Genomic DNA, 27,236 nt, shown 5'->3' on the forward strand with positions numbered 1-27,236 from the left:
GAGTCGCCAATCCACCTGCAACGTGTTTTTTTGGACTGTGGGAGGAAACTGGAGCACCCGGAGGAAACCCACGCAGACACAGGGAGAACACACCACACTCCTCACAGACAGTCACCCGGAGGAAACCCACGCAGACACAGGGAGAACACACCACACCCTCCTCACAGACAGTCACCCGGAGGAAACCCACGCAGACACAGGGAGAACACACCACACTCCTCACAGACAATCACCCGGAGTGGGAATCGAACCCACAGCCTCCAGGCCCCTGGAGCTGTGTGACTGCCACACTACCTGCTGTGCCACCGTGCCGCCCTAGTAATAGCATTATCATTTTTAATATAAAAATTGTTATATTTATTATGATGACTTCTGTTTCATCTTCATATTACATGTACATATTACATGTAAATCATGTAGTCACTCCTATTTCTGTTCCTTATACAGAGATTTCATATCCTGACCCTGTGTGCAGTATTAGACACATCCTGCACTAACATTACACCCCCCCACACACACACCTCTTCATTTCAAACTAATCCTGTCTAAAGAAGGCTATCCACATTAGTTTGAGAAGTCACTAAATAATGAATAGTTTCCTTACTGTTTTAATAAGCTTTAAGATGAATACCTCAAAGATAAAGGGTTAAACCCAATCAGTCTGGCCTTTACTGTACTCCCTCTCTCTAATAAATGAGCTGTAACAGTGTAACGTGTTCAGCTGTATTATAAATGAAGTCCATGAGACCGTGTTAAGTGGGTGAACTTTCCCCCGACAGGCAAATCACTTCCCCCAGCTCCAGGCACAGTGTTCAAAGATCATCGGCTTTAGCCGGAGGTTTGGCTTCAGCGTTCGCTTTTATACGTTTTGTTGCATTTATAATAAATGAGTTTACCCTGTATGGCATCTCCAGTAATTAGAGTGAACACAGTGCCCCCCCAGGCCGCGTACATCCTCCTCTCTCTCCCAAAGAGAGACCATCGCATCCTGATGTCTAAACAGGTCACAGAGGTGGAAAGGGGGGCTGCTGGTTGTTTTAGAGCCAGAGCTCACTGAAGAGAAACGAGGAGAAAAGCAGTTTAAATAAGGCTTAAGACCAGAAAAGGTGACTCCAGTTCACTCAGATGAGTTACTGATGCAGAGAAAAGGGTTTATTATTTTTTTTATTTTTTGCAAATACAGATAACAGTAAAAAAAAAAAGCCAGTTGTGGATTGTAGAGCTTTGCTGCTTCAGAAAGCTCTGGCTGGAGGCTCAGTCTCATGTGGGAGTGAACATGAAAAATGATATTGAGACGATTATAGAAAATGTCACCTTGTTTAATGCCCATCCAGTTCATCATAGTCTCCCCAGGAGGCTGCACAGGTACGAAACTGAAGCCCAAGCCCAACCCATGTATCCATTTACACATCTGTAACTTAACATAAACAGTAGTTCACATTCAAATTTAAGATGCTTTATTGTTATTTTAGCTGTATACAATGGGAATGAATGAATGCAGTGAATAAAATAGACCTAGACGTCTCGGTATGGATATAATCCACTAACCCTGCATGTCTTTTTATAATGGTTCAAGGGTGTGACACGTTGATGGGATATAAAGAAAACATCCGCTCGTTTTGATCATTAGTTTTATTGCAATTGCTACAAAAACGAGAAATAGAAAAGGCTAATTGCTAGATCTAACAAATGTACAAAATGAACACTGCATGGCACAGCAGGTAGTGTCATTGTCACACAGCTCCAGGGACCTGGAGGTTGTTGGTTCAAGCCTGGCTCTGGGTGACTTTGGTGTGTTCTCCCCGTGGGTTTCCTCTTGTGCTCTAGTTTCTTCCCACGGTCCAACAACACACATCAGTAGGTGGATTGGCGAATCAAAAGCATCCCTAGGTGTGAGTGATTGTGTGAATGTGTGTCGCCCCCTCCAGGGTGTGTTCCTGACTTGTGTCCAGTGATTCCGGATAGGCTCTGGATATGCCCTTACAGACAATAAATGAATGAATGATGTACTTCATACATACACCTAGAACTTATTGAACGCCCCTTGAAATACAAAGAAACAATGAACACACGCTATGTGTAAATGCATTTAAAAGGGACATATTATTAAAAAAATATCACTTTCTGAGTGTAATAGCTCATTAATTTTGAGATCTGGATCCTAGCAGCTCACAAACTGTGAAATAAAACAATCCAGGCAAGTTTGAAAACATGGGATAATACGAGTCGTTCTGATTTTACAGAGATAGCAGGCATTTCAGAGTTGTCCCGCCTCCTCGAGTTGGCCTCTCCAATCACGGCACTGGACCTGAACAGCAGAACAAACACAACAAGCACCGAGAAATAAGAAGGCTGTTTAAATAATGTGAAATTGAAAAAGTAGAAAAAAGAAAACAAAGCGAAAATGACTAAACAGCAGCATTTCTACACCTTACACCTCCTGGGCACCTTGTGTTTGGACATGTACCTTCTGAACAAGACTGGGGGCGAACGGTACTATGGTGTTTGATCCTTGTGGTATTTTGATCATAGCGTGACACACAGATTTCTCAAACAATGAATATTCTCCATCATGGAGCTGTATGTTGTTGTGAATATGTCTGAAAGTTTTCTGAGAAGACGTAAGTCTCCCATCGCACTCTTTCATTACTTTTCTCTTCTTATTTGCAGATACTTCAGTAACATCACCCTGGGTGGGAGGGACTACTCCTTCAATAACGATGGCTACCTGGCCAATCCCTTTCTAGATGTGATCTCCTACACCCCCGGGAGCGGCTGGGAAGACGTAAGAAATAATAAGGACTTTACTCTGTTCGCTTGTCTTCAGGTCAGTGTGTTCTTGGCTGGGGGCTTTTGAGTGGCTGCTAATTGGTCACGCAGTAGAGAACACACTGAGATTATCCCCATTTTTTTCCTTTTATTAGTTTCGGAAAACTAAGCTTTGTCACTTCTTTATGACAGTTACGCATATCATGCTTTAAAGAGAGAAAAGGTGGAGCATTTTCTGAAAACCTACCGACCTACACCCACCATCTTAGTCTTCAAACAGAAGAAATACAGTTGTGTGTGGTGGGGAATAGAGCTGAATTAGGAGCTTTAGTTTTGGTCATGAAAGTCTGAAGCCCGTTTCACACCAGACGCAGTAACAGCGCCACAGTACGCTCCTGTGTTAATCGATGTAGCATAGCATTTCACACGTGGAAACCACGGTCACGTGAAGCGCAGAAATACGCTTTGCGTCTATTTCTGACATGTGCTGTTCACAGCATTCTAGCAGTTTCCAGGCAGAAACAGATTTCAGTACTCCTGCTGAATGTATAATCTAGGCCAATAAACATATCGAAAATGAGCTATCGTTAATATTGTCGCAGCAGCATTGCAAGACAACAAACCCTGATTTAAGTAGACCAATAGCCTGATGTGGAATAGTTAGCCAGTGCAGTTAATAATAAATCAGCTGATCAAAATTGGAAATAACACTTAAAGGCTAAGCACCACTTAATGGACCTCCATGAATATTTCACATTATTTTAGTTACTGACAGATATAAGTGTGAATTAAAATGAAAATAGCAGCTTAATTTGCTTTAAAACTGACACTTTTATTAAATTGATGGAAAAACCCGAGCTCACTACGGAAATTCTTGAACGCAACCGTGACGTCACTGGTGGACAACAGCTGAACAACGCCGCGGTAAAACACCGTTATGACTGACTGTTATGACAGTATCTAGCTAAATAACCAACATTATTCATGACAATAGCCTAGCAATAAGCTAAACTCAAATGTAGAGGTACCGTTATTCTTGTAAATGTGATCGAAGTCGAACTCGAATTCATCCGACACTATAAACCTCCGTAATGCAGCTACGTAGCCGAGTATAATCTGAGACACCGAGTTTAGCGAGTCAAGCTAACGTTAACTAACACCAACTAAAACAGGCGAAGTGAGTGTCCTTACCCTGTTTACCTCCATGTTACAGAGGCTCTTGAACACCTTTCGTTGGTGTCCTTACATGCCCATATTGTTGGAAAAGCGCCAGTGAAATGAGCTACAGATAACGGAGTGAGCGGATGGTCCTTTCCAAAGTGCCCATTTAAAGTTGACAAATTTAGTCCATTTTCTGGATATTTTGGGATCTTTGGGCCATTTGTGCACAGATGTCCCACTGTACATTGAATGATTGCAGCCAAAAACAACACACCTTTTCGTCATTTTGCATTAATTTGCAATTAAAGTGCAACGGAATGGTATGTTTGAGTAAAACTGACTGTAGCTTGTTCATGGTTGTAGTTTAACCTCTTCAACTCTACGCTTATTATTCAATACTTCATCTTAAAGTATATTTTTCAGTAACTAATGACTTACTTGGCAACTGCTTTAAAATAATATGTAAGTTATGTAGTAATGAGAGAACTTAACATTAGGACCTAGAATCCTCTGCAAATATAGGTGTAGCATTAGCACTTCGAAGTTAGCATTACGTTTCTGTCAATATGTACTTATCTGTAAGTCTGTATTCACTGAGAAACTCATTTACAAGTCTAGGGGCCTTCTGAATTTGGAGTAATTTCCCCCTTACGGTAAGTAGAACATTGAAAGTATGTGGCTGAGGGAGTGAGAAAGCCTGAGCCAGTTTGGGCCGAGACACTCTCAAATGTCCTATTTACTGAGCCAGGGCTGCGTACAAACACCGGACCTTTCCCCAATGCACTGACAGCTTGGAGAGATAGAAAATGGTGAGGAAACTGTGTCTGAATTTTATAAAATAAAAAGGTGTATTGGATTAAAATCATCTTACTTTGAAGCTGAAACTGGTAAATCCAGTTTAGAGCCTTAGTAAGGGGTGTCATGATCCAGTTTATTGTTTTTTTCATCCACAATACGTATCAGCCAATACATGATTGGATCTCATTTGTATTTTCACAGAACGTACAGCAGCAAAATCACAGCAGTGCAGTAAATCTCTTTATTACACTCTGAAAAGTATTCAGAAAGCGTCAACAAATAGATCCGAAGCCTAATACAGTGTGCTCATGTTTTACGTGCAGCGGCTCTAACTGTGTTTTCACAAGTGTGTGAGCGAAAGTGTGAGTGTGTGTCGCCCTATGAAGAACTGGCGCCCCCTCCAGGGCGTGTTCCTGCCTTATGTCCAGTGATTCCATGACCCTGAATTGGATAAGCACTTACAGACAATGAATGAATGAATGAATGAATGAATGAATGAACTGCAGTTGAAACACTATTACTATTATATTATTATTATTGCAGCTGTAAGAGATTTATTTTTTTTATTATTTACATTGGACGCCTGGATCCTGATCCTTGGGATCACAACACTACATGTCTAAACATGTCTAAAGCCCGATTTGGACGGGATTAGTTTTACATGGGCAGCTGGGGTAATGTAATGTTTATCGTGGATTCACACTGGAAAAGCACAAACATACAGCCCTCAGAGACTTTATCTTCTAATCCTTCAGATAACGGGCGAGAAAATGGCAAAAAGCTTCACACAGTTATTATAACCGATATTATAAAATATTTAATGGTAACGTCACACGTTCATAACACGTACGGAGGCTACCACTGTGGACAGAACCTACCGACAGCTCGTTTCGTGGATTTGAGCGTGTTGCGTCGTTCAGCCGCTGAGCATTTACTTAAACAGTATATTTCATCACTAAAGGCCTCCTTCAGCTCCTCTTCTCTCTCGAGAAACCCGCAGAAATCTCCTTTATCCCCTGGATATGACGGAATATTCCTCACATTTCAATTCAGACGGGATTAATATAAACTGGGGTCATTTTTCCTGCTCATTGTACAGTAGGTAAAAGGCTCAGGAATCGTTCCTGAAACAGGAGCCCGCACTCGCACTCGTTGATTCGGACAGGATTTAAACTACTGAGACACTCGGGTAATAATTACTTTACCCCCACGCCCACAGGTAAAACTAATCCCGTCCGAATAGGGCTAAAGGTTCTATTTGGTTTTACATGGGGAGGTGGAGTACTCTAAATATTACCAGAATATCCCAGTGGTTTCAGTTCAAGCCGTGGTCAGGCGCTTGTGAGAATTCCTTATTGTTGCCGTTCGTCCTCTACTGAGAGCCTAAGGGTAGAGTCTATCCCACACCATCAGACTTTGATAAATATTAATGCAGCGTTTTTGTGCGATTATGCTGCAGTATTTGCATGGGAATCTAATCTCGGGGCTGCGTGTGAAATATTGTGTTTTGATTTACTTATGCATGCTTTGGAGATTGATACTGTGTGTTGACTGTCTGGGAAAGTGATGCTTTATTTCTGTGCAGTAGTGGGCAGCAGGAACCGAAACAGTTGTAAAATGATATACAACTAGACATTGCACTAATTTGGAAAAGCATTTCCCATGGCGCTCCCCAGTGGAGAACCCCATTACAATTAACTGAGAACAATGCATCACACCCAGCACTTTGCTGATGTCTGCAACCGCGGTGTAACCATACGTCAATGCGCTTCAATCCGTGTGTATCGACATGTTCAGTCCTCACAGTTCATTTAAACAGGAAAAGAACAGCAAAGGGCTTTATTCTTCAAAGACAAAGCTCAAGTTGTGCTGCGCTGTAAGTTCTCCTAATGGTGTTTTGCAGTGTGTGGGCCTTTTAGTGCTGTTGTGGCCCGCTACTGTTCTGGGAGGGCTTTGCAGTGGTGTTGGAACGTTGTGGTGAAGTTTAGATGGCATTCAGCCATGTGAACACTTAGGTCAGGTACGTTTTTATTATGACAGTAACTCATTTGTAACTCAAGCTGTTTAGTTTTGTAGCACTTTCAGTAATGCATTTATTTCCTGTAGTTAGCAGTCTCCTGAATTTGGAGTCAGTACCTCCTTAACCCTCTAGGGTCGCTGATCACAGCGGCACGATCGAAGCTCGTTCTAGACACGATGCATAAAAACTAAGTCACAGTGAGCGTTTCTGACAATGTACAGGTTTGTTGTCTATGTTCATTTTTGTTTTATGAGGATTTTAATTTAAATGTGGGGTGGCACGGTGGCGCAGCAGGTTAGTGTCGCAGTCAAACAGCTCCTGGGACCTGGAGGTTGTGGGTTCGAGACGGGTGACTGTCTGTGAGGAGTGTGGTGTGTTCTCCCTGTGTCTGTGCAGGTTTCCTCTGGGTGACTGTCTGTAAGGAGTGTGGTGTGTTCTCCCTGTGTCTGTGCGGGTTTCCTCCGGGTGACTGTCTGTGAGGAGTGTGGTGTGTTCTCCCTGTGTCTGTGCAGGTTTCCTCCGGGTGACTGTCTGTGAGGAGTGTGGTGTGTTCTCCCTGTGTCTGCGTGGGTTTCCTTCGGGTTACTGTCTGTGAGGAGTGTGGTGTGTTCTCCCTGTGTCTGCGTGGGTTTCCTCCGGGTTACTGTCTGTGAGGAGTGTGGTGTGTTCTCCTTGTGTCTGTGCGGGTTTCCTCAGGGTGACTGTCTGTGAGGAGTGTGGTGTGTTCTCCCTGTGTCTGTGCGGGTTTCCTCCGGGTGACTGTCTGTGAGGAGTGTGGTGTGTTGTCCCTGTGTCTGCGTGGGTTTCCTCCGAGAGACTGTCTGTGAGGAGTGTGGTGTGTTCTCTCTGTGTCTGTGTGGGTTTCCTCCAGGTGACTGTCTGTGAGGAGTGTGGTGTGTTCTCCCTGTGTCTGCGTGGGTTTCCTCCGAGTGACTGTCTGTGAGGAGTGTGGTGTGTTCTCTCTGTGTCTGTGTGGGTTTCCTCCAGGTGACTGTCTGTGAGGAGTGTGGTGTGTTCTCCCTGTGTCTGTGTGGGTTTCCTCCGAGTGACTGTCTGTGAGGAGTGTGGTGTGTTCTCCCTGTGTCTGCGTGGGTTTCCTCCGAGTGACTGTCTGTGAGGAGTGTGGTGTGTTCTCCCTGTGTCAGTGTGGGTTTCCTCCGAGTGACTGTCTGTGAGGAGTGTGGTGTGTTCTCCCTGTGTCTGCGTGGGTTTCCTCCGAGTGACTGTCTGTGAGGAGTGTGGTGTGTTCTCTCTGTGTCTGTGTGGGTTTCCTCCAGGTGACTGTCTGTGAGGAGTGTGGTGTGTTCTCCCTGGGTCTGTGTGGGTTTCCTCTGAGTGACTGTCTGTGAGGAGTGTGGTGTGTTCTCCCTGTGTCTGTGTTGATTTCCTCCGGGTGCTTCGGTTTCCTCCCACGGTCCAAAAACACATGTTGGTAGGTGGATTGGCGACTCAAAAGTGAGTTGTGTCACCCTGTGAAGGACTGGCGCCCCATCCAGGGTGTGTTCCTGCCTCGCGCCCGGCTCCTGACCCACTCCGACCATAAACTGTATAAGCGCTTAAAGACAATGAATGAATGAGAAAATGAATAATTTAAATATGATTTTAAAAACTCCCACATGAGCAAATGAGTTGGACAGGAGCTGCATTTATTTCAATCTTTGTCATTTTTTGTCTTATAAAGAAACAAAAAATAGGTTGGAATTTTTACTACAAGCTGAATACAAAGAGGGGTGTGTGTGTGGGGGGTGAACTTGCTGGAAGAGAGTGAGAGAGAGAGCAAAAGAGAGAGATGGCTGAAAAAAAGTGATATGAAACCCAGCATGGTAAACATCTTTTATTGTGGCATATAAAGGCAAAAAAGGTATACAATAACTCCTAAAGGCTACATAATGTAACGTTAACATCTGAAATAAGACCATGGTACCCACCTATGGCACAGAGATAGAGCAATATCCTCATCTCTTTTTGTGCTTTTGAACATTCGGAGCTCTCTCCACCGCCCAAACGCCTCCAGATGCCGTTACTCATCAGTGACGTAATGAGAGAGCTTGTGAGCCAGTTCAGACCTTTTGTTCCTCATTAACTGAGCCTGGGCTGCGGACGAACATCTGACCTTTTTCCAGCACACAAACAGACAGAAGAGTACCGTGAGAAGACATTACCTGAATTGGATTAATATCATGAAGCTCAATTAGCTCAACATAAGGGGTGTCTACACACTTTTGGCCATATATTGTGTCTTAAAAATGTCTTGATTAGCGGCAGCTAGTGGAGTGCGGAGGAGAGTGTGACTTATTACCCAGAAAGACGGCTAAATAAAACATACACCAGCCATATATTCGCTTATGCTAATAAATACAATTGTGTGACAAATGGCAGTGTCCTACTTTTTGTAATTAGAATTTAGCTCTTTACTCACAGCATTAATCCCCCTCGCTGGTGTACAGTTAAGGCTGATTTATGCGGTGTATCTGAATGTGTGTGGGCTTCGTGAGCAGAGGTTATTATAGGTGTCAGCCAGCGTACACTATATGTGGCCAAAATCGTAAGGTGCGCGCATTGCTGACACAGGTGTTCAAGCGTGGGCACACGGTTTGTATAATCTCCGTAGAAATGCATGAAATAGAAGGTCACCAGGCTCAATGTCAAGCATCTCCACACCAGGCTATAAAGCATCCCAGCACTGGGCAGTGGAGCAGTGGAACTACATTACCTTTGGGAGGGATTGGAGCGCTAGAACAAATAATTCAACAGCAATACCTGAGCACACTAAAGCTCTTCTTTACAGCAGTGTTCTTACATCCTGTGTAAAGCCTTCCCTGATTCTTCCCTGAAGAGTAGAGGCTGTTTCTCCTGCCCCTGTTAAGTCCATTTCCAAATTGCTTCCACTCTCATTAAGAGAAATGTGCGTCAAATTCCAAATTTAGGGAAAGTAAGTGCCAAAATATATCATTAGTTTACTATGCACTGGATAGAAGCTGAAAGAAAAATGAAAACACACACACACAAGGGCTAAAGTTGGTGGAGATATTTGATGCAGCTTGAGAACTAGTGGTGCTTTGGCCTAAAGCATCACACTGAATATAGAAGTCATCCGTCGAGTGTCAGGTGCCACCTGGGATGAGACGTCTCTCCCCCCTACAGAGCGCTGCAAAGACAAGGATAATAACTAAATCCGGATAAAATATGTCAGTAACGCCGCAATGTCACTCAGCGCCCGACGTAAAACAGAAATATTAAGTTCTGTACCTCGCTGCCGGACACAAATAAGCTGCAGAACAATCCTGGGACTTTACTGTAGAATGATAAAGAAAAACAAACACTGCATTCACTGTCAACTCACCAAAATACTGAATGATATTGAATTTAAAGCAACACTATGTAAGATATGGTAATTATGCCCCTGTACACTCTGCAATTGCAGAGTGTAATTCACTTTTACAGCACTGCCCTGAAATCAGGGGGTAGGGTAGGTGCGAGGAAGGGGTTGTAATTGGTGTCCTACCCTCCTCCCATGGTTACATGGTGCTGTTTCTGCAGTGCTGATCCTGGAATAGCAATAACAGAGGCTTTATTCTCACTACTGCAGGTCAGGGAAACGTCCCAGTGATTTTGAAGCTGTAATTTTAAGGTAAAAATACTACCTAGTGTTCCTTTAATTACACTCACTGGATAACTGCTGGCAACAAAACAAATGTATTAATACATAGATTCGTTTCTGAGATTCTGAGTTACAGACACAGTCAGTTTGTCTTGTGCTGATAGAAAATTTCAGTTATAGACCATAATATTAGGCACTGTAGGGTCATTTTATTTAATATTTGAATTTCAGCCTCTAGTAGATTTTGAAATCAGTTATTACACTTCTTTAATTCAATGAAACAGCAGAAACGTCACTGTGGGGGCGGAGCTACTCAGAGTTCACCACCCTTTTGGTTCATAACTGTGTACACACATATCATCACTCTCTAAAATAAAAACATGTATCTCCAAAATAGTACCCTTCAGTGGAAGTCATTGTCAAAATATATTATTTGAAGTCATTTTGGAGCATTTCTATTGGTCCATTCACCGTGAAATGTTCACACGACGTGAAAAACAGCTGCTGTGTTCAGAAGATGTGGTAAATTAAAAACCAACAAAAATGGAAATACGTGTTTTTCTTTGGACCGTGACGACACGATGACACATTTTATTTGACAAAGAGTTTGGTTTGATAGATCCAGAGAAAGAGATTAAACGTCGTGCTGCTCGTGGCTGTCAGGAAGCATATCATTGCAGCCTCCTAAAGACTCATATATACCCCCTTTATGTGTGTAAATAAATACCAACGTTTTAAAGGTTGTAACAGTCTCTAAGCAAGAAATCCAGCAGAGTGCAGTTCAGAATGGAAAGTTTCTAAGAACAACAACAAACCTGGCGACATGGAGGAGGTCCCGACCTGACCTCACTAGTGCTAATGCCATCAGATCCTCACCACAATGTTCCAAAAGTATATAGCAGGGTTCCCCAATAGGCGGCTCACCGGCGTAATGCGGCCTGCGAGAGCTAAACCTTTGGCCCGCTACCAACACAGCCACAGTCACATTGGGTTTGTGTCCTCGATATTTTGCACATTAAATTCCTCATTTTTCGCCGCTACTGCTAGAATACTAGGAACTGCTGAGACAAAGTGCAGGAGGCTGATAGCTGGCCTCCCACTCGGCCACACCCATTTCACCAGGCTCAAGCTGTTTCTCTGTATACGTTCTTGTCTGTTCTTACGTAAGTCCACATCTAGCCAAGTACAATCACAAAACCCGGATGTGTTCTTGCTCTGCCCGTATTGTCGAGGATGCACTGGGACGAGACTTGTTTAGTCTTGAGAGAGTCACGTATCTCGGAATGTATTTCGCACCAACCTCAGCGCTATGGCTTTTTCCCGCCACAGAGATGGTGACTCATCAAGTACGCTGGCGTTCCAATTACAGAGCGACAATCCAGCGTCCCGCCCTCAGAGCTTTGCACTCGTGAGTCAAACTCGCCAAGTTTTCACAACCAAGTACGGCAGTTCAAATTAAAGTACTGAGAAACAGCCAGAGTGAAATGCAAAAACCCAGTGTGACCGGAGCTTAACGCTCCTGGTGTCAAAACGAAAAAAGCAAACCAGTCAATGAGCACCGTCTCAAATACAGGTCTCTTGTTTCAACCCGAATTGAATTGTGAGTAAAACCAAACAACTTGTTCGTTAGGCCTACCTACTCACACAGACTTAATAATAAGCATAATCATTCATTCATTCATTATCCGTAATCCTTATCCAGTTCATGGTCGCGGTGGGTCCAGAGCCTACCTGGAATCATTGGGCGCAAGGCGGGAATACACCCTGGAGGGGGCGCCAGTCCTTCACAAGGCAAGCATAATCATCGTGATAATGATTACCACAATAAAAACTCTTGACCCGTACCGTATGAAATAGTATGAGAAAGACACACTGGCCCTTGCATTTGCGTTGTTGGTTGGATGTGGCCCTTGAGCAAAAGTAACTGGAGACCCCTGGTGTAAAGCCTGGTGGAAGCCGTTACCGCAGCCAACAGGGAATACCATTTCTAATAATGCTCTATTAATGTCCACTTCTGATGGTATATAGTGCATCAGTTTTAAAGGCACAATAAAAAAGGTTTCTCATTGATTCTAGGGAAAGGAGAGGTAGCAAAGTGCTTGTGTAAAAATGACAAAGAACAAATGTTATCGGTGACTTTTTTGGGGGTGGGACATTAAAGAGAGGAGACAGAGGATTCTGCGGCGAGCTGAGGGCAAAGATAAGCTCCGGACGAGCCCCTGTGGTCGAGCGAGAGAGCGAGGACACACCAGCTGGCCTCGGGCATCGCCCAGAGCCCGCTCGTCCAACGCTCGTCCATCGCCCGGCGATGCTCATGAAGCTCTGTCAGCTCGGATTAACTTCTCACATTTCACATCATCACGACTCATGGGTGAAACCAGCCATTAGCCATCAGCCTATTACAGTTCACCTGGAAAATGTGTGTGTGTGTGTGTGTGTCTGCCTCTCTCTCCCTCTCTCTCTCTAATGTGAGGTATTTGTTACCGACTCATTGGTAAAAAGGGTGCTTTGGTCTTTCAGCCTTCAGTGTGTTGCAGCTGTCCTGAGATTGTCAGAGACTGTGTGAATACTCTGCCTGCTGTAACAGAGCCGGTGATGCAACAGCTGTCCGAGGGTTACGGATTCTGCCCTGAGCTGAATTCCGTCCTTTCGTTCTCAGCCCAGAGAGAGCTATCTTTCAAGGCCCTGGAGCTTTGGGAGTTTTGGCTCCTTGCGGCAGTTCTAGCTGCCGGAATCGGTCTGTCTGATTCTCATAAAATGCTTAATGGAGCGCCATAATGTTGGCTTACTGGAGACTGCCGCTTCCCTTTCTTTTTCTCTTCTGTTCATTCCGAGTCCAGGGCCCATTAATTGTTCCTAAACGAACCCTCTCACTAATGGCGCATTTATACGCCCCTTAACATAGCGCATTAAAGTCTCTTTCTTGTTGGTTCTTTTCAGGTGGCGTCTATGGATGCACTCACATTTCAGGCTCGAAACTTTCCAGTGAAATCAAAATGACTCTTTTGGTTTTGGCTGAAATACAGTAAAATCAGACTGACCATATACTGACTGAACCATAACACCTTTTATCTACATTCATTGTCCATTTTATCAACTCCACTGACCATAGCTCTACAATTACAGACTGTGTTCCACCTGTTTCTCGGCATACTTCCTTATCCCCATTTCAGGGGACCCCCAGAGAGCAGGTGTGATGTGGTGGTGGGTCATTCTCAGAGCTGTGACACTGACGTGGTGGCGTTGTGCTGGTATGAGTGGATCAGACACAGCAGTGCTGCTGGAGTTTTTAAAGCCCTCAGTGTCAGATGAGCTACTGTCATTGACTTTACATCTAGAAGTAGACCAACAAGGTAGGTGTGGACAGTGAGCGGACACAGTGTTTAAAACTCTAGCAGCACCGCTGTGCCTGATCCGCTCAGACCCTGGAGCTGTGTGACAGCGACACTACACTTGCAGGGTCCTGGGGCTGAGGATTCAAACCCCGCCTTGGGTCACTGTCTGTGAGGAGTGTGGTGTGTTCTTCCTGTGGCTACGTGGGTTTCCTCCGGGTGACTGTCTGTGAGGAGTGTAGTGTGTTCTTCCTGTGGCTGCGTGGGTTTCCTCCGGGTGACTGTCTGTGAGGAGTGTAGTGTGTTCTCCCTGTGTCTGTGTGGGTTTCCTCCGGGTGACTGTCTGTGAGGAGTGTGGTGTGTTCTCCCTGTGTCTGTGTGGGTTTCCTCCGGGTGACTGTCTGTGAGGAGTGTGGTGTGTTCTCCCTGTGTCTGTGTGGGTTTCCTCCGGGTGACTGTCTGTGAGGAGTGTGGTGTGTTCTCCCTGTGTCTGTGTGGGTTTCCTCCGGGTGACTGTCTGTGAGGAGTGTGGTGTGTTCTCCCTGTGTCTGTGTGGGTTTCCTCCGGGTGACTGTCTGTGAGGAGTGTGGTGTATTCTCCCTGTGTCAGTGTGGGTTTCCTCCGAGTGACTGTCTGTGAGGAGTTGGTGTGTTCTCCCTGTGTCTGCGTGGGTTTCCTCTGGGTGACTGTCTGTGAGGAGTGTGGTGTGTTCTCCCTGTGTCAGTGTGGGTGTCCTCTGGGTGACTGTCTATGAGGAGTGTGGTGTGTTCTCCCTGTGTCAGTGTGGGTGTCTTCCGAGTGACTGTCTGTGAGGAGTTGGTGTGTTCTCCCTGTGTCTGCGTGGGTTTCCTCCGGGTGACTGTCTGTGAGGAGTGTGGTGTGTTCTTCCTGTGTCTGTGTGGGTTTCCTCCGGGTGACTGTCTGTGAGGAGTGTGGTGTGTTCTCCCTGTGTCAGTGTGGGTGTCCTCTGGGTGACTGTCTATGAGGAGTGTGGTGTGTTCTCCCTGTGTCAGTGTGGGTGTCTTCTGGGTGACTGTCTGTGAGGAGTGTGGTGTGTTCTCCCTGTGTCTGTGGGGGTTTCCTCCGGGTGACTGTCTGTGAGGAGTGTGGTGTGTTCTCCCTGTGTCTGTGTGGGTTTCCTCCGGGTGACTGTCTGTGAGGAGTGTGGTGTATTCTCCCTGTGTCAGTGTGGGTTTCCTCCGAGTGACTGTCTGTGAGGAGTGTGGTGTGTTCTCCCTGTGTCTGCGTGGGTTTCCTCCGGGTGACTGTCTGTGAGGAGTGTGGTGTGTTCTCCCTGTGTCTGTGTGGGTTTCCTCCGGGTGACTGTCTGTGAGGAGTTGGTGTGTTCTCCCTGTGTCAGTGTGGGTTTCCTCCGGGTGACTGTCTGTGAGGAGTGTGGTGTGTTCTCCCTGTGTCTGTGTGGGTTTCCTCCGGGTGACTGTCTGTGAGAAGTGTGGTGTGTTCTCCCTGTGTCAGTGTGGGTTTCCTCCGGGTGACTGTCTATGAGGAGTGTGGTGTGTTCTCCCTGTGTCAGTGTGGGTTTCCTCCGGGCGACTGTCTGTGAGGAGTGTGGTGTGTTCTCACTGTGTCAGTGTGGGTTTCCTCCGGGTGACTGTCTGTGAGGAGTGTGGTGTGTTCTCACTGTGTCAGTGTGGGTTTACTCCGGGTGACTGTCTGTGAGGAGTGTGGTGTGTTCTCACTGTGTCAGTGTGGGTTTACTCCGGGTGCTCCGGTTTCCTCTCAGAGCACATCCTGGTAGGTGAATTGACTATTCAATATGTGTCTATAGATGTGAGTGTGAGTGAATGGGTGAGTGTGTGGTGCCCTGTGATGTACTGGAGCCCAGTCAAGCGTGTGTTCCTGCCTTGAGCCCAGGGATTCCAGGTAGGCTCCAGACCAATCACAGCCCTGAGCAGGATGAAGCAGTTATAGAAAATGAATGAGTGAGACATTTTTAAGAAGTGCCACAGTTCATGTAATATGTTTATTCTGATTCCAGTTCTGTCATCACAGATAATGCATCTTTGTCACATTAAAGGGTACAAACGTGCAGCTGTAAGCAGATTTGTCCTCGTCCACCTCTGGAGTGTGTTATGGCAGGTCAGATCTGTATGTATTCAGCTTGTTTAAATGCTGTCGTGTTGATTTTGTAAAGGACCCTCAGTGTTAAGCGTGTCCTGTTTCATCCCCTCTGTCGCTGGCTCTCTGAGGAGCGAGGGTGTGATGGCGGTCTGTTTGTGTTTGGCCCTGTGAAAGCATTAGTCGCCCCCCTGGGGAGATACCGTTTGATCTGTGCCTGTTGCTCCCCGCCTGAGCAAAACTGAGCCCCCTCAGAAAAACGCACACAGACACACACACACACACACACACACACACACACACAGAGACAGACAGAGAGAGATTTTTCAGGGGAACTGTAACAGGCTGACGGCTAATGACCTGTATCAATAATGAGTTCTGAGGCTGGAGTTTATTGCCAATTATTAGTCATTGACAGTTCCCCCATTTTCTATCTCTCCCCCCAATGACTCCATCCTGAAACTGAGAGGGTCAAGAATAGCACATCCTTCCTCACGTGAAGCTCATCTTCTTGTTTTCCAACATCACCTCTTTGGAGCTCATAAACTTTAACGAAAACTAGCTATTTTCGCTAAACTGATTGGTTCCTGTTTGCGAACCGTTTGGCACGTTCCACCCGTCATAAATTGGTTCCCAAGTCAGAAAATGTCATTCCCAGCTGGAACCAAAAACTAGTAGGTTCTTCAGCATGAATGTGCAGCACTGTGATGACTGTGATCTGTGGGCAACTACAGAAGCTCCAGGAAGACCACAGAGCCTCAAATAAAGCAATATTATTAACTGGAGCTGGACGGGTCATGTTATATTGCCCTTGATGGCATGCTGGGTTAAGGCCAGAGAACTCTATCTATCTATCTATCTATCTATCGTTACACCCCACGTGACACAGAGAGAACACACCACGCTCCTCACAGACAGTCACCCGGAGGAAACCCACGCAGACACGGAGAGAACACACCACACTCCTCACAGACAGTCAACCGGAGGAAACCCACGCAGACACAGGGAGAACACGCCACACTCCTCACAGACAGTCACCCGGAGGAAACCCACGCAGACACAGAGAGAACACACCACACTCCTCACAGACAGTCACCCGGAGGAAACCCACGCAGACACAGGGAGAACATGGAAACTCCACCCAGATGGGACTTGAACCCCAGATGCCAGCGCTGAGAGGCGAACGTGCTAACCACCAAGCCACCGTGCCGCCCATGGGTGGGTCTGTGTACATGTTGGAACATGGAAAACGAGAAATTATTTTCTCTGCTGTTCTTACTGTTCACAGCTCAGCAGGACGGGTGTAGAACCATCCTCCAAAATACTGTGATTTTTAACAGACAGAATGATGTATCGCTATGATCTGAACCCACTGTTAACAGTGGATAAACCATGACTTTGTCCTGGCTCTATATGTTTATCTATGGCTCTGAACTGGGATTGGGTTTGTCACATTTCCACCCTCGTTTTGCTTTTTCTAGTTGTGCAGCTTCATGAGATGCCATGCATATTTTAAATAAAATAAAAATAAATAAATAACGGTGTTATTTTGTTCCAGATCCTTAATACTAGGCTGGCTGTTGTCACCTGTTTGGACATGTGTCTGGAACTGTTCCTGCGGCAGATTTTTTATTTTTTTTTTCAGATGTTTTGCTGTCTGTCACAATCTCAGACAGCCAGGGAGAAAAAAAAGCACAGCTTTCTCGCCTGTTAGAGCTGGGCACTTTTAACAGAGCTGAGGGAAAGTGATTGTGAGTTAAGCGCTGGAGTGAGTGGGAGAGCGAGGGGGACGGAAAGTCGGACAGACAGACGAACGGACAGTGGGAATGACCCGGGGAGACAGGATGATGACAGGACGGAGCAGCGGAGATGTGAAGGTGAAAGGCAGACGCTCAGATAAACAGAAAGACAGCCACTTGCTGGGAGATATTGATACTTTCTGCGGAGTGTCGTGGTCTGGTTGTTAGCTAAAGACACGGGCCGCAAACCTGGAGGGTCAACTGGACCGGGGCCTTTTGTGATTTTTGTAGCATTGGTTGCAGAATTTTTACAGACTATTGCTGTATAAAATGTAGAATTATCACAGATATACAGTAATGTGAGATGGAAATAAGATATAGATTCATTCATTCATTTTCATTCATTATCTGTAACCGCTTATCCAGTTCAGGGTCGCGGTGGGTCCAGAGCCTACCTGGAATCATTGGGCGCAAGGCGGGAATACACCCTGGAGGGGGCGCCAGACACAGGGAGAACACACCACACTCCTCACAGACAGTCACCCGGAGGATACCCACGCAGACACAGGGAGAACACACCACACTCCTCACAGACAGTCACCCGGAGGAAACCCATACAGACACAGGGAGAACACACCGCACTCCTCACAGACAGTCACCCGGTGGAAACCCACGCAGACACAGGAAGGACACACCACACTCCTCACAGACAGTCACCCGGAGGAAACCCACGCAGACACAGGGAGAACACACCACAATCTTCAAAGACAGTCACCTGGAGGAAACCCACGCAGACACAGGGAGAACACACCACACTCCTCACAGACACAGGGAGAACACACCACACACCTCACAGACAGTCACCCGGAGGAAACCCACGCAGACACAGGGAGAACACACCACACTCCTCACAGACAGTCACCCGGAGGAAACCCACACAGACACAGGGAGAACACACCACACTCCTCACAGACAGTCACCCGGAGCAGGAATCGAACCCACAACCTCAAGGTCCCTGGAGCTGTGTGACTATGACACTACCTGCTGCACCACCGTGCCGCCCTAAGATTAAGATATATATATATATATATATATTGCTATACCTTTAGCTACTGTGTTGGATGAATCAGGAAACTTCTTGCAGTGAAGTTATCAAATGTCACATAAATTATCATAATAAACATAGTTTTACTGGTTACAAATTGTAATAAATTATGTTAAATCTAATGTGTTGTTGATTTCATAAATGAAGTATTTATTAAACGGTAAAACTAGGTATTGTATATAATAATGGACTGCCATGAGGAGAGATTTGGAAAGAGATAAACCCACACATTCACAGAATATCACTCTTATTGTAATAATGTTATTGGTATTTATTTTAACATTAACCCTTTTTGTTTATGTCCATACATTTCTTCTGAAATTAAAGTTGTAAATGTGTTGTTTTTTCTACCTTCTAAAGCAGTACACACTACTTTTCTGTGAAAACCCTGTGCTATTAGAGCGCTATCACTCTACCACTCTTTAGAACACATTTACACACCCCTCTGGCCGACATCTTGATTTTACAAGTGGTGTGAATGACAAGAAGAATTTTTCACAAGAAGAATTCACTTATTATAAGGGGTGTTCCCAAACTTTTGCACATTAGGCTGTGTTTAAAGAGCGCCTTTAGCAAGGACGCCGACAGCTACTGTTTCCCTTTCAATTAGACACTTCTTAGTCGAACCTTTAGAGAAGCCTGCCACAAGTCTGAAGCCTAGCAATTACACACACACACACCTGTGCACAGGTCTGAGGGATGTGTAATACAGCTGAGGGGCTTTTCAGGGTGGGTGTGTGTGTGTTTGCCTGCTGAATAGCTCTGTGGGGATTGAGCAGAGAGCTGCAGCTTCACTGATAGCTGTGTCCATGTTTGAATGGGTCAGGGACATAACCAAAGGCCGGAGAAATGGACCTGCTTGGATGGTCCCTTTGTGTCCTATAAAGAGATGTAGAATACATCCCCTTCACAAGATGCTGAGAATGAAGAAAATGCTAGGCCTAGAGTGATATGAGAATTCTCATAGAAGCCATTATCCATTTCAACAAAAGTAAAATTTCTGATAGCCGGTAATGTGGGGTGATGCAGTATTATATGGTCATTCAGCAGTTCATCCGAAATGAAGAGTATCAGTAGGTGGTTTGTCCCACTTTGCCACAGAAACAGCCTCTATCTCCTGGTGAGAGTGTAGCCATTTTTGTAGATTGTGGAAAATATCAGCGAGTTCGCCAGGCCACCAGTGCATTTGTGAGATCAGGTACTAAATCACAAATGCAGGATCACAGATGCCACTCCAAATCATCCTGAAGGTATTACATAGAGCTCCATCTCGCCAGAGAATATAGTTCTCCACTGCTCTACAACCTAATACAGGATTTTTGTACTCGTCTAGTCCATCCTTGACTTTGGACAAGCTCGGAAATGTTGTTGGAAGGGTTTCAGAATTGTTGAGGCCCTCGTGAATGTGCTGACAGTGTGGATGAACGGAAAAGACAGCATGTCGTCTGCGAGCATAGCCTGAATAGAACGGAAGGTGTTAAAGCTGTTGATTGTTCCGAGATTTCCCTCGAGTGTTTTGTAGGTACGGAGCTGTCGGCCCGAGAGGCTCAGTCGTACTCAAACTTCCTGCTGACAGTCAGTTTGACCCATTTTTTTCGGCGGGTGTGATTTACTGAAGGATTGCATGCCCTGATGCAAGGTGATACGGCAGCGTCGCTGATAAGACCCACCACTGGGGTGTCATCAGCAAATCTTTGCGCTGCGATGGCAGCAGAGCCAGGGAAGCGGCGAGGCTCCGAGTAATGAGGAAACACGCGGCTATGTAGTGCTGCAGCGTTCACCGGCTGACAGCTTGAAGGGCCCACGCACATACACACACGCAGTGTTATCTCATGGTGTTAGCCCACTCGTTACCTGGCTAATGGTTTTCATGCCTAATCGGCGGAACTGACATTTTAAGGCGGTCTTCATGTACAATTTCCATTCCTCCGGCTGTTTGTTTCATTGCCGAAAAAAATACATTCCATTATTGCATTGTTGCTCTCATTTGGCTCGCGGAGCATTTTAAAAGAAGCTGTCATCCAATGCCTTTGATGCTGTTTTTCCATCTAGGATATGTATGTCCTAATTCGCTGGTCCACTTCTGTTGATGAAAGGTTCTCTTTTTTCTTAGATGTAAATTTGCCTTTTTTTCCCCGGATTTCGGGATTTCAGGAAAAGCTAATTAGTTCAGCAGGGAGATCTTCCAGGCCCTTATAGTTCTGTATGGAGAAATGTCGAAAAACGAGTCCAGTTGTTTACTATGCAAACACAAAACGCTAATTATTATCTAATTACATATGAACTATCCAGAATTAATATTGAATATTGAATATAATGCAGTATGACATCCGCTTGCCCAACATTTCTTCTGAAATAAACCAGAGATTTGTTTCGTCTTTGCAGCAGTAACAGCTTCTACTTGAACCGGGAAGGCTTCAGACTGGATATTCATTTATTCCCCTATGCAAATGTTAGTGAAATGAGGTACTGAAGTTGGATTATTAGGTCTGGCACTCAGAGGGTGAAGCCCATGTCTTAATTTTACCCCTACCCCTCATTTCTGAGTGTTATCTTGCCACTTGGGACTGAGTTACATGGTAGTGGTTAAAATCTTCCCGTACGAAACGTTAAATTTAGTGATTCATAAGCCTTCACAAGCATTCCACAATCATATAATACACCCACTCCTAACTAGCTGCTTATTCGTCTGCTTTTTGTTTGAAAGTTCCAGTTCCACCTTAAATTCTGCGATAGCCACAGGTGCTAGAATGAGATTGCTTCTGCATTTAAGGTGGAACTGGGAATTCTGAGACCTCTGCCAAGTACTAGCAATGTTTTATGCTTGTTATGAAGTAAGGGGTCATAATACACTGAAACTACATTAAACTAAGACAATTCAATGGTTATTATAATTTTTAAAGAAGACAATACTGACATTTGTGGCTTTTTTGATAGTCTGTGATTCACAGGGCGCTCATAGCCCTCCATTTGAAGTGTGCCTCGGAAAACTTTCAGTTTCAAGGGGTCTACAGCCCTCCCCCATGGTCCCTACCACACTTTCCCAACAAGAAAAACAGCCCCTCTGTTTAGGCAAAACAGAGAGGTGGGGCTAACGTTTGAAATGGGATTCACCCTAATCATCCCAAAGGTATTCTACCTTAAATTAGTATGAGTCCCTCATTATTAGAGGTGTCTACAAGTGTTTGGACATATGGTGTATGCTTAGGGAATAAATTAAAAATACTGTTCAGTCATAGTCACAGACATGCAGTTGGGCAACGCAAACCTGTAGTGAGATTTGACTGCACATCTGCATATGTAGCTGTTTGTTTTATCTTTTCAAATGACGCACACTTTAATTTGCAGAGTAAACACTGTATACATTGAGTAATCATTGGTTTAGGAACACCTCCCATGTATCTACACTCAGTCCATTTTATCGGCTCCACTGACCTGTAGTCCATCTGTTCCTCTGCATACTTTCTGATTCCCATTTCACCATGTTCGCCAAAGGTCAGGACCCCCACTGGACCACCATAAAGCAGGTATGATTTAGGTGGTGGATCATTGATGGCGCTGTAGTGACACTGACCTGGTAGTGAGGTGTTAATGTGTGTTGAGCTTTTACGAGTGGATCAGACACAGCAGTGCTACTTGATATATATTTTTTAAACACTGTGTCCACCGTGGCGGCACAGTGGTGCAGAAGGTAGTGTCGCAGTCACACAGCTCCAGGGACCTGGAGGTTGTGGGTTCGATTCCCGCTCCGGGTGACTGTCTGTGAGTTGGTGTGTTCTCCCTGTGTCTGCATGGGTTTCCTCCCACAGTCCAAAAACACACGTTGGTAGGTGGATTGATGACTCCAAAGTGTCCGTAGGTGTTTGTGTGTGTGTGAGTGAGTGTGTGTGCTGCCCTGTGAAGGACTGCCTCCAGGGTGTATTCCCGCCTTGCGCCCAATGATTCCAGGTAGGCTCTGGACCCACCGTGACCCTGAATTGGATAAGGGTTACAGATAATGAATGAATGAATGAAATGTCCACTTTTAAGCTACATTCACACGTGTCCCCCAAATCAAAGCTGTTTACATTCTCTAAGTAATATGACCTACATCTGACATCAGTCTGAACAGATCACGCCCTTAAACTCAACCACATTCACACAAGGACAGTGCTTCAGGCTTTGTCCAGAAGGAAATGTCAGTCTGTTTCATACAAACCACTTTCGTTTTTGATTTGAAGGAGTGAGATCGGACTGTTTCACTGTGCAGCACTGTTTCAGAAAAGACACTGTTTTTATTACAAATGAGTTCTATGATTTAAAAATGAGTATTAATTTTAAAAACTTCAAAGAATATTAAAACATGAGCAGATGTTTTTTTCACTTTAAGTGAAATTTACTGGATCTCTCGCAAAAATTAGGTCCCTGAAGAGGAGACAAGCCGAGACAAAATGAGTTTAAAATTTCCTTGTTCCAGGGTTAAGCAGCTTCCAAGCAATGATACAAAATTGTTAGAAATAAGGTCTTCTCATGTTTGTTTTATAAAAACAAAATACAAATTTCCACAAATTGAATTTTCTTAGAAATGAGAGACAGGAGCCTGGAGTAAGAAGTTTTTCTTTTCTCAATATTTTTTTACAAAACGAAATGCGTTGACACCGTTTCTACATTCTAAACAACAAGTTTAAAACGAAAATGCTTTGGACTGTAATTCGGGGGTCGTTCTCAGTGGTCACATGGATTCCCACTTGGCCGTTCAGACTGAGTCGTATTGCCACAAATCGGATATGGATCAGATCTCAATATCATATATGTAAGTTGCTCAAATCTGATTTTAAAAAAGCCAGATTCACTACGACTTTGTTCACACAGCCACTCAAACGACACATTCGTGTCACAACAAAGATCGCATTCACCCTAACAGATCAGATATCTTGTGTGTGAACGTAGCCTTAGACACACCTGCCTCGTTGTTCTGCCTTGGACACAGGACGCTGTCGACATGGTGGACATTTCTCAGTCCATCATTGACACTGAAGGATTTAAAAACTCCAGCAGTACTGCTGTGTCTGATCCACTCGCACCAGCACGACACTCTACCCAGATCGTACCTGTACGCACTAATCCGATTATGCGGTCTTCAAATGTTCATTCTGAATTTTCTCCGAGAGAATCCCCATACAGCTAAGTATTGACTGTTTTTCCCAGCCTTAGATCTCATGGGAAACACCACATTAAAGCCAGACAACCCAATCTGTACCGACACTCTCCAGGCCCGTGCCTGTTTTTCATGCGGAACCTTGAGTGTAAATTATCATCACTTTGTCCGCGTAGACCTTTGAGCCTCTGTGTATTGGGAATGAATAAATCAAGCTTAAAGGTGAGTGGCTGCATGTACAAATGAGCTTTAGCACCGCCGTAATTCCGTGGCCATTGTTACCGAGACGAATCGAGAGCGCTGTTTTGCCATTTTTCCCAACGTCCGCACGAGCAAATGAGCTGCTCTTAATAGCGCGCTTAGTAAATCAAGCCCTCAAGTGTCGGCATGACCTTTTCCTCTATGGGCCAGCACTTAGCCAAAGAGTTACTCTTCCTCTCTACAGGCAGAAATCCTTGGACGCCTCCTTGGGAAGGGGCCCATCGAATAAATACTCAATGCTCTCAGTACTGAGAGACTGGAAAAAGGCAAACACCGTTGTTTACCGCCTCCGTACTAGTGTTGTTCTAAAATATCGGTATATTGGTACATATTGATACTGAAAAGTTGAAAAAGTACATACTCACACTCTACTGAGTTCTGGGAAAGTTCAAGGTCAATATTGTCGCTGTCCAGTTAAAAATTTGGAGCATTTCTATTGGGCCATTCGTCATGGAATTTTCATACAGTGTGAAAAGTTTTCTTTGGACAGCGATGAGTGCCTCTTTTACATTGAAAGTCTGCAAACATGGGCCTTGTTTACTGCTTCTCCTGAAACCGTGTCAGGCCATGTTTTCTAAATTACCAAAACAATCGGCTTTTGATGTCAGCAGTACATCAATTAAAAGTTATTTTGTCACAAAGCAGAGATTTACAGAGATTTGGGTCCAAGCCTCCTGTGAGCGAGCCAAGAGCATGAGGAAGAAACCTTGGAAGGAAGCAAGACTCATAAGGATTAACCCATCCTCCGCTGGTCAACAACGGAGAGCACAACAAATATCACAACAGTTTGCGTTTTTGCAGTGATTTCCCTTTAGGTCCCACCTTGTCACAGGCCAGCTTTCGTCGGCCATGTGCAAACATTTCACACAAACTTTGGCCAAATATCATCTCAGTCATTACCCTCAGCACCACAGCAACAGCTAAAAGACAGAGCAGCAGCAAGTCAATGAAAAGAGCAGTGGTGTTAAAGTTATGTAAAAGGACCCAGTGTTGAAAGAAAGGGATACGATTGTCTGGCCATAAGGCCCTTTGTTAGTTGTGTTGATAAAGACTAGCTGTTTATTGCATGGTTACAGATGCATTTGTGAACAGTTTACACCACTACCCTATGCACTTTGCTGTACTTTTCCACCAATTACTTGAAATTACCCTACCACTCCCCAACCCCGAACCCAGCCTTTCATCCTCTGCCCCATGCCATCATCCTGCCCCAAATCTGCTTTTTTAAAAACCAATTTGTGGTCACACTGATATTAATACTTTTCCCACTTCACTGTGGTTACAGCTCTACCACACACTCTACACACTCCACAACACACTCCCTCCAAAATCTGCTTAATGGACTCTAGTTGACCTGTGACATCCAAGAGCAGAAGATTCATTGTTAATAGACAGAAATGAACACTCCAAAGTGTCCCTGCGTCAGATTGAGGCTTTTACCTTCCAGTGACAATAAAAACACATCTTTTATTAAAGAGGTCATTGTAACCGGACACACAGTAAATAGCTACAGCCTTCACCTGAGTGTCAAGGCACTAGCCTTTGGCCCAACCTTTATGGCCTTTATATTTACCATTTCCCACTGCTTTTTGAAACAAATCATATTTTAATAGTGTGTCAAAAATCATATACAGTTACCCACAGAATAAAAACAGAATACTTAACATTCACTCACTGTAGGCACATATCACTTTGTGTTTTAGGCTGATTTCTTGATTTTTGTAGGGTTTTTATCTGATTTACTGATATATTCTTGTGTTTTGGGCTGATTTACTGATATCTCCTGTTGTTTTAGGCTGATTTACTGATATATCCTTGTGTTTTGGGCTGATTTACTGATATAGCTTTGTGTTTTGGACTTTTTTACTGATATATCCTTGTGTTTTGTACTGATTTACTGATATATCCTTGTATTTTGGGCTGATTTACTGATATAGCTTTGTGCTGATTTACTGATATATCCTTGTGTTTTGGACTGATTTACTGATATATCTTTGTGCTTTGGGCTGATTTACTGATATATCCTTGTGTTTTGGGCTGATTTACTGATATATCCTTGTGTTTTGAGCTGATTTACTGATATCTCTTGTTGTTTTGGGGTGATTTACTGATATATCCTTGTGTTTTGGGCTGATTTACTGATATCATTTGTTGTTTTGGGCTGATTTACTGATATATCTTTGTGTTTTGGGCTGATTTACTGATATATCCTTGTGTTTTGGGCTGATTTACTGATATCATTTGTTGTTTTGGGCTGATTTACTGATATATCTTTGTGTTTTAGACTGATTTACTGATACATCCTTGTGTTTTGGGCTGATTTACTGATATCTCTTGTTGTTTTGGGCTGATTTACTGATATATCCTTGTGTTTTGGGCTGATTTACTGATATCATTTGTTGTTTTGGGCTGATTTACTGATATATCTTTGTGTTTTAGACTGATTTACTGATACATCCTTGTGTTTTGGGCTGATTTACTGATATCTCTTGTTGTTTTGGGCTGATTTACTGATATATCCTTGTGTTTTGGGCTGATTTACTGATATCATTTGTTGTTTTGGGCTGATTTACTGATATATCTTTGTGTTTTGGGCTGATTTACTGATATATCCTGGTGTTTTGGACTGATTTACTGATATGTCCTTGTGTTTTGGACTGATTTACTGATATATCCTTGTGTTTTGGACTGATTTACTGATATGTCCTTGTGTTTTGGACTGATTTACTGATATATCCTTGTGTTTTGGGCTGATTTACTGATATATCCTGGTGTTTTGGGCTGATTTACTGATACATCCTTGTGTTTTGGGCTGATTTACTGATATGTCCTTGTGTTTGGGCTGATTTACTGATATATCCTTGTGTTTTGGGCTGATTTACTGATATATCCTTGTGTTTTGGGCTGATTTACTGATATATCCTTTGTGTTTTGGGCTGATTTACTGATATAGCTTTGTGCTGATTTACTGATATATCCTTGTGTTTTGGACTGATTTACTGATATATCTAGTTGTTTTGAGCTGATTTACTGATATATCCTTGTGTTTTGGGCTGATTTACTGATATATCCTTGTGTTTTGGGCTGATTTACTGATATATCCTTGTGTTTTGGGCTGATTTACTGATATATCCTTTGTGTTTTGGGCTGATTTACTGATATAGCTTTGTGCTGATTTACTGATATATCCTTGTGTTTTGGACTGATTTACTGATATATCTAGTTGTTTTGAGC

General features: G+C 44.2%; 1 protein-coding gene across 8 annotated transcripts in view; it reads left to right on the plus strand.

The window, feature by feature from the left end:
* LOC136708184 (glutamate receptor ionotropic, NMDA 2D) overlaps window positions 1-27,236 on the plus strand; it is a 191,979-nt gene that overhangs the window by 115,866 nt on the left and 48,877 nt on the right. For all 8 annotated transcript variants that reach the window (XR_010804328.1, XR_010804333.1, XR_010804329.1 and 5 more), the window contains one exon: window positions 2,671-2,785. Coding sequence is in view for 1 of the 8 variants with exons in the window: in XM_066682532.1 (XP_066538629.1) it covers window positions 2,671-2,785 (115 nt within the window). In the remaining 7 variants the exon portion in view is untranslated. The remainder of the gene's footprint in view (window positions 1-2,670; window positions 2,786-27,236) is intronic.

This window comes from Hoplias malabaricus, chromosome 10 (genome assembly GCF_029633855.1).
Source record: "Hoplias malabaricus isolate fHopMal1 chromosome 10, fHopMal1.hap1, whole genome shotgun sequence".
NCBI classification, from domain to species: domain Eukaryota; kingdom Metazoa; phylum Chordata; class Actinopteri; order Characiformes; family Erythrinidae; genus Hoplias; species Hoplias malabaricus.